This window comes from Galeopterus variegatus, unplaced genomic scaffold, assembly GCF_000696425.1.
Source record: "Galeopterus variegatus unplaced genomic scaffold, G_variegatus-3.0.2 Scaffold4073, whole genome shotgun sequence".
Lineage (NCBI taxonomy): Eukaryota > Metazoa > Chordata > Mammalia > Dermoptera > Cynocephalidae > Galeopterus > Galeopterus variegatus.
In genome coordinates, this window is record NW_007730184.1 from 138,963 (window position 1) to 155,463 (window position 16,501).

The following is a 16,501-nucleotide window of genomic DNA, read 5'->3' on the forward strand; positions in this document are numbered from 1 at the left end:
AATAAAATAAACTTCTCACTTTCTAGAAAGGCTAGCACAGACAACTTGTTAGACTCTATGACGAACAGTTCACTACTGAGTAGGCTTAAACTACTGATTAAAATGAGACTTTTAGATTATCCAGATATATTTAATTTTTTTCATGCTCTCCATAAACAGATGAAGAAAAGTTTATTACAGCTTAAATACAAAGTTTAAATGTAGGTAACAGCTAGATCACATAATCACATCTGTCTGTGAGACCCGGAATCCTGAGTTTTACTTCCAGTTCTGTCATTCATTTCTGCAGGCCAAAATCTCTCTACATTTCATTTTCCTCAAGTATAATATTAAGGAGTTTGGTGAGTTTCATTGTTTCAAATTACTATATGATGCTGAGAATCTATGTAGATCCGCTTCATTCTCTCATTCTAGCTCCAAGAAATTACTCTTAAGACATAAACCAAGCATGGAAGTTCTTCATTTTAATTAGAATAAATCATAAGAAACAACATTAGTAATTGCATGAAGCATAATATAGTAAACTTATGAGATACAATTAAACACATCCAGGGCAGCACAGAATAATCTTATTCTTGAAGCACTGTAGATCAATTGATAGATAAAAGAATCAAGTTCGTGTTTCAATAACTAAGGGTGCTTGCCAAGGAAGATGCTGGAAGCTGGATTAGACAGTGCTGTTTGAGCCCAGATAAAATGGGTCAGTGATTTTTAGAAGGGATTGAGTAGAACTTCCTGGTAGTAGGACTTTTCATTTGTGCTGATAACCTTTATCTGTGCTAGTTCCCATTTTTGGACTTCTCTATCCAGTTCTATATCCCAGCTATTTCTCTTGGTTTTTAGCTATCTACTCAAAATTCTAGAACTCCCTGTCTAATGAGAACCAAGTCTCACACCACCATCAACCCCTATTCTAAGCCTGCTCTCCTCATGATTCTCTTAAAAATCTGGCAGGTACCTAAACATATACTTGCATATAAAAGTGACCTCAATACATATGTATATATACAAACTGCACCAATAGATGTCTTCCTAAATACTGGCTTGCAGCCTGCCTTACCAGAATAAAGTACAGACTCCTAGGCTCCAAACCAAAACTCCTAATCTGAATCTAGAGACGGTAGGGCTTTCAAAAAAAAAATTTTTTTTAAACAATTTTCCTATTCAAATGTGAAGGCAGTTTGGGGCACTACAAAGATGGTTACTGTCTTCTTCAATGATATCCATAACTCAACCTCTAACTCCTTTAAAAAGTAATTTTTAAAATTCTGGGAATGCTTTGTTCTAAGAAAAATGAGAAATAATCTACTTTTAAAAGAATACACAAATGAATAAATTTGTAGTAACCTCATCACATTAGGATTGTTTTCATTCAAATGGAAACTGAGCTCTGAGCTCATGTTTATCATTGTACCATTTTCTAAGGTACAACAACAAAAGGATTAAAAATAAATCCTAGGGGAAATATTTCAGTAACTAAGCAGGCATGTGTGGAGAGTGTTCTTAAGCAATTCTGAGATATCTATTTGTGGAAAGACATCTTATATTTTATATTTCATTGAATAGCATGCCCTACAATCAATGATATCTTAGATTTGATAAAATACTACAAACAATAAGTCTCTTGTCATCAAAGACAGGTTTTTAGTTCCTCTAAAAACTCCAGTTCAGAAAAAATTGGTTACTCTGGTTTGAATTTCATGGCACATAAAAACAATGGAGATATTTTTAAAAAAAAATCATAATTATTAATTCAAGTTACTACCCCTCACTCTTCCTCCAACCTAATCAGTCTTACAATTAGCAACTGAAAAATAAGAGCCAATAGAAAACATACTTAAGAGTGTCATATTATATAGTCATTATTTTCTGAGCCTCAGAAATGGATAAAAACTAAAGAGTAGCTCTAAGGTTCCTTTTAGCTCTGGAAGTCTAGAATCCTATCATCTTAATTATTTAATTATCAATATTAAGCTCACAACAAAGTTTTTCATTTCTTCTTTACTGGACTCTATGGTGCAGTTCAAAATTAGGAGGTCATAAGAAGGTGGTCAATGGGTTTATTTTGATTGTCAAACGGTGATAAGGAAGTAAAGTAGATCCTTGGGGAATAAGATGTCGAAAACACCATCACTACTCTTGAGAGTTCACATCAGCGAATGATCTTAAACCACTTTCTGCTGTAAACCATCTACTTCGTGTTTCTATAGTAATGTGACTTTATCATAACCATCACCTATTGTTTCAAAAAAAAAAAAAAAGGCAGATTATCAATTTGACTTCCAAGACCTATTTTGACGCTTATTTTTCTAACCTTTTCACATTGTTATTTATTCAAAAAAAAAAGAAAAGGAAGGAAGGGTGGAAGAAAGTTAAGAGTAAAATCTGCTTACTATGAGGATTTAGGCACCCTAAAAAACTTCTCGGTAGGAGCCATCTCTTTGTTTCTCCACTGGTTATCAAAGTGCCTAACCCATGGGACTTATGAAGTAAACTGCTTTTGTGGACTGGTAATATTGAAGTACAAATATTATCTAGTGAATCTGGATTTAAAATAGGCCAAATCGCAATATCTACTATTGACATAATTAAGCATGCTAAAAAAAATTGTTAGTATAATTAAAAAGCTCACACTTAATTTTACTCTAACACCTGCTTAGAAGAAGCCATTAAAAACTGAAATGGTTGTTTCCTCGAAATCCTAGAAAATCATTTAAAAAATAGAATAAAGTAAGTATACAAGTACCTAAACTTTTGTTGGTTCTTACCTTTGCTTTACCAGGGGAAAAAAGGGGGAAGGGAGGAAAATAAGACTGGGTGGACTTCTGAGCAAAATGCAGGTGAGAAATGTGGACAATTTTTTTTTAACCCTGGATTGAATCTTACACAGAGTAGTTTCATTGTTTTTTAAAGGCCAGGCATAGCTTTTGCTGAAGACAGATAAGGGAGCCCACTCCAAGAAGCCAAACATAAAAATGCCTAGTTTTGGTACTTGCAGTTCTGCTTTAACAATGGATATTCATAGATAGACCTCAACACGCTTTTCATAAAATATCACTCACATTATTATAAAATACCCTACCATTCCGCTAAACTATGTAAAAATGTTGCTGGCTGCCTGATGAATAGTCATTAAGTGTAATTAATTATTCATGTAGACCAAAACTGTATAAGTAAAATAAAGAGCACTAGAAAGCAAACAATGATAATTACCTTCAGGTAGTTAATGCCTGTTTCTGTCTCCACTGAGAAACTGCTCAAGTTGCTTAAATAATGCAGAATCTTTCTTCAACATTATAAGCATATATATTTTTAAAAACCAATATTAAAGAAAAGAGGCACAAGATCTTTGCAACTTAATTTCTGAGATGTCAAACAATTTTTTTCACTGGTTTAGTTTTATAAATTCTCAGATTTAGACAAGTCCATTCTGAAACTGAAATACATTTTAAAATAAATATCACTACTTCCTATTTGTCGGTGTCACGGTTCCCATCCTTTAGTGATATTAAATTTTACTTGAAGCTGATGAAAAAGAACTAGCAATACCATGAATACAAAAAAACCCTGCAATAAAGCACCCTGTGACAAATGTAAATTTTGGTAAAAATGTGACTTGCAGTTGGTTTCTGTCTTCTGGTCAGCCCTGTATTCTTAAATAGAGACAATAAAATTCTTATCTTCTGTGGAGGAAAGGAAGGAACAAGAGGCAAACCCCTCTGGTGAAACAGGAAGTTAGAAGATGGATACCTGAGTTCCCAGTATTTTCCTAACTCAATCTCCCTGGATTTGGTTGATGATACAGGAACCATTAATCCCAAAATTCCTGGAATAGCTGCTATTTTCCCATAAGTTTCAAGACCTAGAGTTGCCCCTATGAATAGTTAAGTGAGAAGAAACTACCACAACCAGACAGTGCCATACAGGAACATTGTGAGTGGCCCAGCAGGACCCCAAACTCTTACTGACAATACACACTGACCTGCCCTGGTCACGTCAACAAATTCACATAATGCAACTCTAAATGTTACATGATGAAATTTTTTGGATACTGCTTATCATTGTATGGTATGGTTTTACTGCACTACTTCTCCTAGTTAGACTTTACATCCATACATACTCAGGTATTTCCACATTTCCATCATTCCTGTGTTCTGGTCTGGTCTTTCCCCAACACCATCTTCTCTTCTGAATGAAGAAACTTTTGGGGCTAGTTTTCAAGATTTGGAAAATCCATTCTTTTTCAAAGAGAGAGTAATTATTACATAAGACAACCACTACTTTGTAGAACACATTTATAAACTCGGGACAGGAGCAACAAAAGTATACTACTTATAATTAATATCAGAAAGTCCATGTGTTCCTATGCTATATGACACCATTTTTTCCTTTCAAATGGTTACTTATAAAATAAATTCACTAAACTGCATCACAATATCACCATCGTTTGGTTTTTAATCTAGTATTGATTTTAAACAACAGCCCAACTTACCCGGACAAGTGCATCATCTATGATATGGTCACGTCTAACTTTGAGTCTCAAATATGGATTCAACTGCTGTCCTTGAACTAAGCTGTAGAGAACAGTGATTCTTCTTTCACTGTACATACGAATTCTATTGTCATAATATAATCCCAAATTCTTTGTGACAGCATTCAATATAAAGGGACATGTCATAAAAGAGAATTTGTTCTCTGTTTCTACTTTGAAAAAAGTATAATCTTTATCCATTTCTAGAACTTCATTCAGTGGTTCATTAATAAACTCTTCAAAAGGGATAAGTGGTTTTCGACAATCCAGAGTTTTAACACCAAGTTCAGTTTCCAATGGATCCACTCGAGGACCTTTCTTATTTCTTCTTTCCTCTCCCAAAAGCTCCTGAAGTGTCAATTCACTGGACTCAGGGATGGGCTCTTCATCATCTTCTTCATTATGATTGGTGTCCACTTCCCCTCCCACTACATTTGCATAGTAAACCATTTTCAAGCACTTTGAAGCAGCAACAATGGCATCATCATCATTCACTAGATTTCGACTGTTAAATTCATTGCTTATGACTTTGTAAGTAATAAGTTGCTGAAATGTTTCCATCATTCTCCGAATCTGGTCTGCACTGTACTTAGACCACAGTCTAATCAGTTTTCCTTGGGCTGCAAGGGGTAGCTTGCTCATTGCTTTGCAAAATAATGGCAAAGCCATTTCCAGATATTCAGGACTGTGGAGATTTCTATTCTCCATCACAATAATGAACAAATTCAGATAATTAGGATCTCGGGAGTATACATTGTGATACGTCAAGTCACATTCCACGTTAGGTGACAAATACACAAGTGCATTGAGAAAGGCAGTTTCTATTTTTTCATTAGAGAGCAATCTGGTGTACACCCTTCTAATGGCATCAATATCCACAGACACATCATCAGGGCCTAATTTTTGTAAATTGTTGTCTCCCTGTGAGCTATCACCTATCCTTGAAGAAGATGCTTCTGAATCTTCTTCCATAGCAGCAGCAGAACATGCAGCTTTTTCCTTTTCATCTTCATCCTTGTCTTCATCCTTTCCTTGAAGAGATTTCAGTTCTTCCTTGGTATGTTGTTTGACTTTCCGAAAACTCTGTACTAATGCCTCAGCACTAGAAAAAACTCTTCCAATAACACGAATTAAAGGGGAATAATCCTCTCTCTCTCCACATAATTCAAGAATTTCATAGACCGTCTCTTCTGTTAGGTAAGTCACATCTAGAAAATTAGAGTAAAAAAGAGAACATTTATTTTCATAATATGTACATGTTTACTTTGTGGCAATAAGTTCTAGTAAAAAGTAAAACAGCAAAACATTTTGGACTCAATATCATTTACAATTTGCAACTCTTAAAAAAAAATTATCCAGTACTTATTTCCAACCAACAAAATATTATGGTTATCAATTTTTTTTCCCCATGAACTACTAATACCAACAGCCTGACCCATTATTTTATATATTTTCAACAATAACCAGCTTTTAATGAGGTCATGATAATTCAAACTTACTTTACAATCAAATGTAGCTTTAACTGCAAATATCAACCAATATATTATATGCTGATCCATCATAATACATCTCTTACAACCTGGCTGTAGAGCTGAAAATCCTACCTTCATTGTGCCAAATATACCCTTACACACGTACTGTACAACATGTAAAAATTTTTAATATTATTCCTACTTCTGCTTTAATATATTTGCATCACAGTCAAAGACAATATAAAATGCAAGTTATCATTGAATAAATGACCTCTAAAAGTTGAAGCACAAAAATACCAAATTTTATCACATTAACAAATCTGATCTGTTGCTACTACCAGAGTGTCCTAAATCTTTAAGAACTAATTGTCAGGTTTGTTCTATTAAGAATATATAGGTATCTTTTGCTAAATTTCAGTAATCTCTTCAAAAAGCAGAAAACCACTAACTGGGGGCCTGTTTCTTATTTTAATTGGAAAATATTATAATACCTTCTTACAAGACAACACAAAATGCTTATCTAATTTCCTAAAATGTAATCAAAACATAGAAAGTACTTACTATAAATTAACTATTCTGTTAGGACGTAAAACATTTTGCTTCCAAGTAATCAAATCACGAGGTTGTTAAAAAGGCTTGCTTTGCATGCAGTAACAGGGCCTGTCTTATGGTAGAGCAACATTCTAGACCCGTATACCCTTTGCCATGCATTCAGAACATCTTCAAATGATTCTGATATTCTACTAATACTATATGGAATGTACCAATACTTTTTCCACATGTTTTGTTTGAAATGTTGCACTGAGTTTTTCAGATATAAAATTGGTCAAAAAAACATTGTAATTAGAAATGTAACCATTCATAAAGTTTGGGTATCAATAAAAAGAGATGTTTTACTGAGAAAACATTATATGAAGAGACATTTTTGGAAGATTAACCTGTACGTTTTGTAATATATGTATGTTCCTAAAAATGCTCTTAATTTATAAAATTTTGCACTTAAAAAAAATCTTATGCAAAAACAATTTCAGAAAGACTATCAATTACCTATGCAACTTTGTAACCAGAGCTAACAAACATAATCAATAATCAATATAAGAGTACTAGTGTAGTTCAGAACCTCTTCAAATGTTAAAGCATCTATAATTCCTAACAGAAATATACTACAGTAAATACAGAACATTGCAAAAAAAGGCGGGGAGAGTGGGGGGGGAGCAGTAGCATATTGAAACTGCTAGATTACATAAGACTTGAGCAAAAGGGGGGAAGAGAGCATAAAACTGGGGAGAGACACACAATAAACACCTCTAAGATGGAGCACATGGCCAAAAAGAAGATGAGTACATCCATTTTGTACCATACTCTCCCATGACTGGCTGCATTCAACGTTGCCAGCACATTCTACATTCAGCTGCTGTTAATTTGTGGTGCACACCTGCTGGAGAAATGTGTATAATGGAGTGAATGCAGTTTCCACATTATACATATTGGCAGCATTCACTAATGCTAATTCATCAAACAGAAGTAACTGTACATTTTGAAGCAACAAAGTTGTGTAAAGTGATGAAAACAGTTTTACTGTGGAAACAAAGAAGAAGCTATAACACAATTCCACTTCACTAATTCATTTAAACTTGATTCCAATGATGTTACCGAAAATTTTAGAGGCATTCTTTAACTCATATATGTCTTAAACAAAAAGCTTTCTCTTTAATACAATTGCCTCTCATGGGGCTAAGCCCTTATAATTATTCAGAAATTTGCTTTCTTGGTTACTAATTACCTTCGTTGAGGAAAAGAAAGATTGGAATTTAGGAATAAGGAAAAAAAAAAAACTTTAACAATTTTGGAATATAGGACTATTTAAAAAACAAAAATACTTGAGTGAAGACTGCCATTGGTCATGATCCCTGGCAACATGAATGTACCAAATGCCCAGGAGAAGACTCAGCAGGATATGGGAAGACTGTATTAGAAGGAAAAGGAGAACTGTTTCCCAGAAAACTACTAGAAAATTTGGCCTTTCCTTCAGAAATGGAAATAACTAAGCTTCCTCTGCTTCTTTCCACGCATAGTCCTGAGGGGCGAGGAGGAGGTTTCCAGAACCCATACCAAATATTTAGTCCAGGTATTCTATAATTTAAACAGCTTTGTGGCTTAGTTGTAGGAGATTAACTACCAGTTAAAACATTATTCCTAGGAGAAATTTTTAAAGGTTCTAATCAAGCCATTAACAAATGAATTTTTGGAATATAATCCTCTAATTAGTGACCGTTAGACCAGTAAAATATAGTTAAGTCATTAATGCAATTATTATTTGTCCTTTACTACAATACAAAAATGGTTCTACTATACTAATGCCTTAATGTCACACAATAAGGCAAAACAAACAAAAAAATTCACACATTTAAATCTCTAATATGATTTTCAGTCAACAATTTTCAATTAAAAACAGAACATCTTACCTTTAAAATCAACTCTAGCTCTTTCCTTCTTGTTCATCTTTACCTCAGAGCAGGAGTTGTTAGGGGTACCTTTCGAGTTCTCAAGGTAAGCTGAGCTTGCTCCTTTCTTGGAGGGATGAGGATCACAGAGTTTTGCATTAATCTTATAAAGTTCGAGGGCTTTAATAGCTGCTGCATTGTTATCCATACGAAGAAAAGTTGGACAGGAAGCACAAAACTCATTCGTGCAGGCCTCATTTCCACAGCCCTCAGTTAACTGGTGGTAGTAGCGTTCTATTAAATGCTTTGCAGCTGCTCGCTTCCTGTACCAAACATTCAAACAATAAGCATGGAGATTAGTACAGCTCTCAGGTACAAAGCTCAACAGATCATCAAGGCAGAAGTTAGTCAAGCACTGAAGTAATAAACTTACATATTAAGAAGTGGTGTAGAAAATGGAGATCCACTCTATTTAGCTACAACTTTTGACTAGTGAAATATTTGAGAAATATTTTCTAAGATACCATAATAAAGAAATGTCAAATGCTTATCAAAAGCATTGTTTTAATACTTTCCTTTGAATAAAAAACGGGAGGGGGACTGTTTGATGGTATATGTGCTTAAATTGCTTAGTACAATAACTGAAGAAAATCACGTTTGTGGCTTTCTATGAGTTTTATTATTTTATCACTTTAAAAATGAGCATTAAGGGGGCCGGCCCGGTGGCGCACTGCGCTAGTGCGCCGCTTGGAAAGCGCGGAGGCACTCCCGCCGAGGGTTCGGATCCCATGTACAGACCGGTTCCCGCTCACTGGCTGAGCGACGTAGGTCAATGTTCCATTATTGCTGTTCCAGCAGAGGTACCAAGAAGACTGAGGAAGAGATTATTTCACAAAGCAAGAAGTTAGACTACATTATCTCTCTCTATGGTTTATTCATTTCTAAAATTCTATGCTTCTACCAACTGAAGATGAGATTACTATAAGTAGAACAGACTACTGGATCCAAAGGAACATAATTCATAGCTATTACTTTTGGTCCCTAATTCACAAATACTAGAATAAAAACTATGAAGAATCAAAACTATAAGAAAAAATAATTTTCAAAATGTTCCTACAATTATCTTATTAACATGTAAAACTAAACGTCCAATGGCAGTGGAGTTTGCATCTTGTTAATCATGAGAAACTCAACAACTAACAAGACAGCAAATAAGTACATACGGGACACACTAAGAAGTCCAATTTTATATCTAAAGTAGGACTTTGACTCAAACTATCAAGGTAGATGACAAAGAGTGATAATTCAAAAACACATTCAATTCATTCTGGTGCTTCCATATTTTTCAAATGTTCCATGCAAATTTACCACTCATTGCATGCAGAGAAAATTTTTTAAAATCACAAAACATTTAAAATTGCATGAAAATGACTTAAAAGAAATTTTACTACATGTAGCTATTAACAATCTCACTTAGAAATTATTATTCCAGATATATCAATTTGCAAAATATGAAAGTGATATGGGTAAAGAAAGGGGAATGTAGAGTCTAGAAAATTTAAAATATATATTAATATTATGCAGTAACAAATAGGAGATTAATGCCATGCTTTCCCAAACTGCAGTAGATTTCCCTAGTGAGAAAGTAGTTGCCTTTCCAGAGGGAAATTATAAACATTATCAAAAGTCTTAAAAATATGAATACAATATAAATAAAAGATCCCACTTGTGGGAAATAATCGGACAATTCAAAGTATTAGTAGTCATTTTCTCTGGGTGATGCGATTGAATGAGTTTTTAAAATTCTTCCATCTTTTTGCTCCTAATGTATTTTTTTCTATAGTCAGCATCCTACTTGTATATTAAAAATTAACAAATATGAGTGGTGAAAATGTTAGCAGTTTTAAAACTTCACATATATCATTTGAATAGCCCCAAGTTTTACTAAATTGTCCCTATGTTTTTTAAAAGATTAAAGTCAAAATACCAAAATAATTTTAATGAGAATGTCAGATTTTGTCCTAAAATAACCCAAAAAAGCCCATCATATATGTAATAGTTTTATATGTACTATATAAAAGAGTGTGAACAGTGAAAATAGAACAAGACTGAGAAATGAGAAGACCTACATTAAGTCTCTGGGCCTCAGTTTTCCCAGAAAACTTAGAACTTTCCCAGAAAAATTAGAACTTTCAGAAAGTTCTAATTTTTAAGATATTCTATGTAACATGGAGGTGAGCAAGAAACTAGCACTTGTTGAATGCCCGATAATATACTAAACACATTGCTAGGCACTCTGAGATAGGTTACCTCATTTGAATATCACAACTGTAAAGATCATCTTCAGTCCACAGCCAAAGAGAGAGATGGACAAAAATAAAGGAGTCAAATCATGTACCCAAGATCACATAAAGGAAAGTACAGAACCAGAAGAGAAGTCCAGGAGCTTTTCAGCTTCAGAGTCTAAGTCATTTCCACTACATTGCTTTACCAGAAGGTGAGTCGTTTCAAAATAACTAACTCTTAACATTAGTAGTACTGAAAACGTTTATGGGAAAAAGTCATCCAATAAGTAAAGTGCAACTTTCTGAAAAACAGTTTAAAAATCTTTTGAAAAATCATGATTTGAATCTCACATTTATGCATGACATTTGGTACCATACAGATAGTCTAAGTTTTTTGAGGAAACGATACCACTATATTCTGTAAAGTTAACGTATCTCTAATTTGTTAAGGATCTATGTGCTAGGCACTTTATAAACATTCCCACTTTAGTATACAGTAAACCTTAACAGTTAAGAGCTCACACTCTAAGGCCAGATTGCCCAAGTTCACATGCTGGCTCTGCCTTTTATTAATTAACTATGTGACCTTGAATGAGTTACATAACCTTTCTGTGTCTCAGTTTCTTCATCATTAAAATGATGGTAAATATGAAAATTATCATTGTTGTCAGAGAATTAAATGCGTTAATATTTATAAAGTGTTTAGAAGACTGGCTGGCACATACTAACCACTATGTAACTGTTATCATCATTAAAATGATGGTAAATATGAAAATTATCATGGTTGTCAGAGAATTAAATGTGTTAATATTTATAAAGTGTTTAGAAGACTGGCTGGCACATACTAACCACTATGTAACTGTTAGCTGCTGTTATTCTATTATCACCCTCACAAGTGTATGAGTCAGCTACATTTACACCCATTCTGCTGATGCTTAGAGTAAATATATAAATATCTAATAAGAGATGTGAACCCACACTTGACTCCAAAATTCGAGCTCCTAAAACCACTAAAGGGAGATTTAAGCATATCCCTCTCTACTTGATCTGCTTCTCTACCCCAAGTGATCAAATATGTAATGAGACAGGACTAAAAGAAGGCTATGCCAGAACCTCCATGTTACTGGTGGACTCAACTATCCTCTAAGATGGAAAAGTATACACTAATAATGACTTTTTGGTGTATTTCCTGCCCAATTAAGCCCTGTAAAGTAGGAGTTGCCAAATCATAGCTCATGAACCAAATCTAGCCCACCGCCTGTTTTTTATAACTAGCAAGCTTAGAGTGATTTACATTTTTAAATGGTTTTTAAAAACTCCGAAAAAGAAATATTTTGTAACGTGAAATTGTACGAAATTCAAATTTCAGTGTCCATAAAGTTTATTGGAACATAGCCAAGCTTATTCATTTACATGCTGTCTGTGGCTGATTTCACACTGCAACAGCAGAGTTAAGTAGTTTTAACAGAGACTGTATGGCCTGCAATGCCTAAAATAAATACCACCTGGCCCTTCATGGAAAAAGTTTGCCAACCCTTAATTTAGAGTCTATTTTCTGTGCCCTCCAGTGACTTTTCCATCTGATTACTTGGCCTCCTCACTCTCTTTGCCTTCAGCAAATAGTAAAATAAAATGTACACCTTTCCCTGAGTATTACTAAAGAAAAGAAGGAAAGAGAGGAAGAAAGGGAAGAAAAAAGTGAGAAAAAGTGAAGACAAACAGGAGAGGAAGAAAAAGAGAAAGAAATAAGGAAAAAAATGAAGAAAGGTTATTTCCCTGACTAGGTGCCTTTAGTGTTACCTTATCAGCTCTTCACAGTCAAAACTCCCAAAAGAGGACTTAAAGTTTACTTTCTATAATTTCCTCACATTCCACTGACTTTTCTTACTACTCAAAAAAAAGTACCTTACAATATATAGATTTTTAAAATAAAAGCGTGCCTTTCTTACCTAGTCAGTAATGAAGTGAGACCTTCTAGTGCAAGAGCTCTAAAAATTTAAGTACATGGAAATATTTATCCATTTAAATAGACAATACTTTCTATTTATTTTACTTCTATGATTGAATTACTGAGACAGTCCCACAAATAAAAATTCTATGGAATAAATCATATTTGGAAGGCCAGATTTTACTCTAGACAACTTGACAGCAATCTTCTTAAAAATGGTTTCACCTGGGGGAAAGTGTGCTGATGTCTGCAATTAACTTTGAAATGTATAAAAAAATAAATGAACTGATGATAGAAGGAAGAATATATGGTAAAGTGATGTAAATATTAATGTCAGAATCTAGGTGGCAGGCTGTAAAATTCTTTCAACTTTGCCACATCCTTGGAAATTTTCATAATAAAATGTTAGGGAGAAAACAGTTACCACACAAGGGTACTTCAAAAAATTCGTGGAAAAATAGTTAAAAATTAATATGAATCTTCCCATGAACTTTTTCAAGTACCCCCATATTGCAGTATTCTAGAAAGCGTGCCAATTGGCAGACAGAATGGTTTCATCCACCAGTGGCAGAAAGAGGAAAAACAACTTAATTGTCATTAATGGCACTAATACTATATTTGCTGACTTCTAATTTAGTTTTCTGAACAGTCCAGTACTTAAACAAAAGAAAGAAATATATAATAATACTGATAAAAATAAGAGTTATAAACTGACTATAATTGAACATAGCAACTAACTTACCCATCAAGGAGACATAGACTAGGAAATTGTATTCCATGTTCCTATATCTATGGCAAATCATGGGGTCAGAACCACTGAAATAGCTGCCAATGATAAAGGAGGCAGTAGCTGAAAAAGATTTTAAAGTGAACTTAAAAGACAGTTGGAATACAGGCAATGAATACAAGCACTAAGAAGATGAAGCCATAGAAATTGCAGCCGTCACAAAGTGAACATGTGACAATGAAAAATGAACAAACAAGATTGGAATTAGAACTAAAAACAGCAATGCGAGAACAGAAATAGTACCCATCAGATGGAACATAAAAACTAATGGTAAAGTACAGAATAATAAAAGGAGATAAAGGGGAAAGATTAAAAGAAATATGTACTACAAGTAGAGTGACCTTTATTGAAGATGAAGTACAATGAAGATGTGAGGAGTCTAGAAGACAGATATGAAACACAAACTGCCCAAGCCTTATATAATCAGTCTATTGAGCTAATAACCACTGTTCAGTGTTTTCTCATAAGGAATGTTTCTTTGTTCTTTCTAGGATGTTGCCTTTGTAAAAACTCTGCTCCCTCTCTGAAAGTTATTTTTAATGTAAAAATTTGTGAAGAGTGAGCAAGAGCGAAAAATAATTCTAGCCTTTGTAGAAACAGATCTATAAAAAATCATCTGTGACACAGCTACATTCAGGATGAGGTAGGGTCTATTACAATGGGATGAAGTGAATTTGTTAGATTATTTGAAGACTGAATCTGTAACTCTGAACCCATTAGTACCATGAACCAACCCAAAAGTCATTAAATTTGGAATACGATAGACTTTTCAAGAAAAAAATTTAAATACAAATCAACATTTTAACTGCTAGAAATATGGGTAACATAACAATAACCCTCAAGGATTGTATTATTTCTCTTTATAGTCTCAATGACCAGAGTGCTTGTTATATGATAAAAACAAAATAAATTGTAAAACTAAATATTTACATAGAATAATTCGTCTTTAAAAATAATGTTTTTGTTATTAGTCAAACAGTCCTTGAGGGTTATTGTATTCTATATTTATGCCTTTTGGGTTGGTTCATGGTACTAATGGGTTCAGAGTTATAGATTCAGTCTTCAAATAATGTAATAAATTCACTTCATCCCATTGTAACAGACCCTACCCCATCCTGAATATAGCTGTGTCACAGATGACAATAAGAGATTGAAGCTGTTATCAGAAGGCTCCCAACAAAGAAAAGCCCAGGACCAGATGGATTCACAGCAGAATTCTACCAAACATTCAAAGAGGAATTGACACCAATTCTCTACAAACTATTCCGAATGATTGAAAAAGACACAATTCTCCCAAACTCATTCTATGAAGACAACATCACCCTGATACCAAAACCAGGTAAAGATACAACTAAAAAAGAAAACTACAGGCCAATATCCTTGATGAATAAACATGCAAAAATCCTCAATAAAATACTAGCTAACACAATACAGCAACTTGTATGCAAAATTATACACCATGATCAAGTGGGATTCATCCTAGGGATGCAAGGTTGGTATAACATATGCAAATCAATAAAATCAAACACAAGGACCACATGATCATCTCTATAGCTGCTGAAAAAGCATTTCATAAAATTCAACACTCCTTCATGATAAAGACTCTCTACAAGTTAGGTATACATGGAAAGTATCTCAACATAATTAAAGCCATATATGATAAACCCACTGCCAATATCATCCTGAATGGGGAAAAGCTGAAAGCTTTTCCTTTAAGAACAGGAACTAGACAAGGACACCCACTTTCACCACTCCTATTCAACAGTGTTGCAAGTACTAGCCAGAGCAATCAGAGAAGAGAAGGAAATAAAGGGCATCCAGAATGGAAAAGATGAAGTCAAACTGTCCCTGTTTGTAGATGACATGATCCTATATACTGAACAGCCTAAAGCCTCTACAAAAAAACTCTTCGAGTTGATAAATGATTTCAGCAATGCTGCAGGATACAAAATCAACACACAAAAATCAGTAGCATTTCTATTCTCCAATAGTGAACATGCAGAAAGAGAAATCAAGAAAGCCTGCCCATTTACAATAGCCACCAAAAAAATAAAATCCTTAGGAATTGAGTTAACCAAGGATGTGAAAAATCTCTATAATGAGAACTACAAACTACTCCTGAGAGAAATTAGAGAGGATACAAGAAGATGGAAAGATATCCCATGCTCTTGGATTGGAAGAATCAACATAGTGAAAATGGGTGTCCATACTATCCAAAGTGACATACAAATTCAATGCAATCCTCATCAAAATTCCAATGACATTTTTCTCAGAAATGGAAAGAACTATACAGACATTTATATGGAATAACAAAAGACCACGCATAGCAAAAGCAATTCTGAGCAAAAAAAATAAAGCTAGAGGAATAACACTACCTGGCTTTAAACTACACTACAAAGCTATAATAACCAAAACAGCATGGTACTGGCATAAAAACAGACACACTGATCAATGGAATAGAATAGAGAATCCAGAAGTTAACCCACACACCTACAGCCATCTGATCTTTGACAAAGGCACCAAGCCTATACACTGGGGAAGAGACTGCCTCTTCAGCAAATGGTGCTGGGATAACTGGATATCAATATACAGGAGGATGAAACTAGACCCATACCTCTCATCATATACTAAAATCAACTCAAAATGGATTAACGAATTACATATACATGCTGAAACAATAAAATTTCTCAAAGAAAACATAGGAGAAACACTTTAGGAAGTAGGACTGGGCACAGACTTCATGAGTACAACCCCAAAAGCATGGGCAACCAAAGGAAAAAATGAACAAATGGGATTATATCAAACTAAAAAGCTTCTGCACACCCCCCCCCACAATGAACAGAGTTAAAAGACAACCAACAGAGTGGGAGAAAATATTTGCAAAATATACATCTGACAAAGGATTAATATCCAGAATATACAAGGAATAGAAACAACTTTACAACAAAAAAACAAGTAACCCAATTAAAAAACGGGCAAAGAGCTAAATAGGCATTTCTCAAAGGAAGATATACGAATGGCCAACAGACACATG

The 16,501-nt window shown here is 34.2% G+C and overlaps 1 protein-coding gene across 3 annotated transcripts in view; it reads right to left on the minus strand.

Moving 5' to 3' along the window:
• UBE3A (ubiquitin protein ligase E3A) overlaps positions 1-16,501 on the minus strand; it is an 81,137-nt gene that overhangs the window by 29,862 nt on the left and 34,774 nt on the right. For all 3 annotated transcript variants that reach the window (XM_008586663.1, XM_008586662.1, XM_008586664.1), the window contains 2 exons: positions 8,469-8,770; positions 4,493-5,739 (listed from right to left, as the gene is read on the minus strand). In XM_008586663.1, coding sequence (XP_008584885.1) covers positions 4,493-5,739; positions 8,469-8,770 — 1,549 coding nt within the window. The remainder of the gene's footprint in view (positions 1-4,492; positions 5,740-8,468; positions 8,771-16,501) is intronic.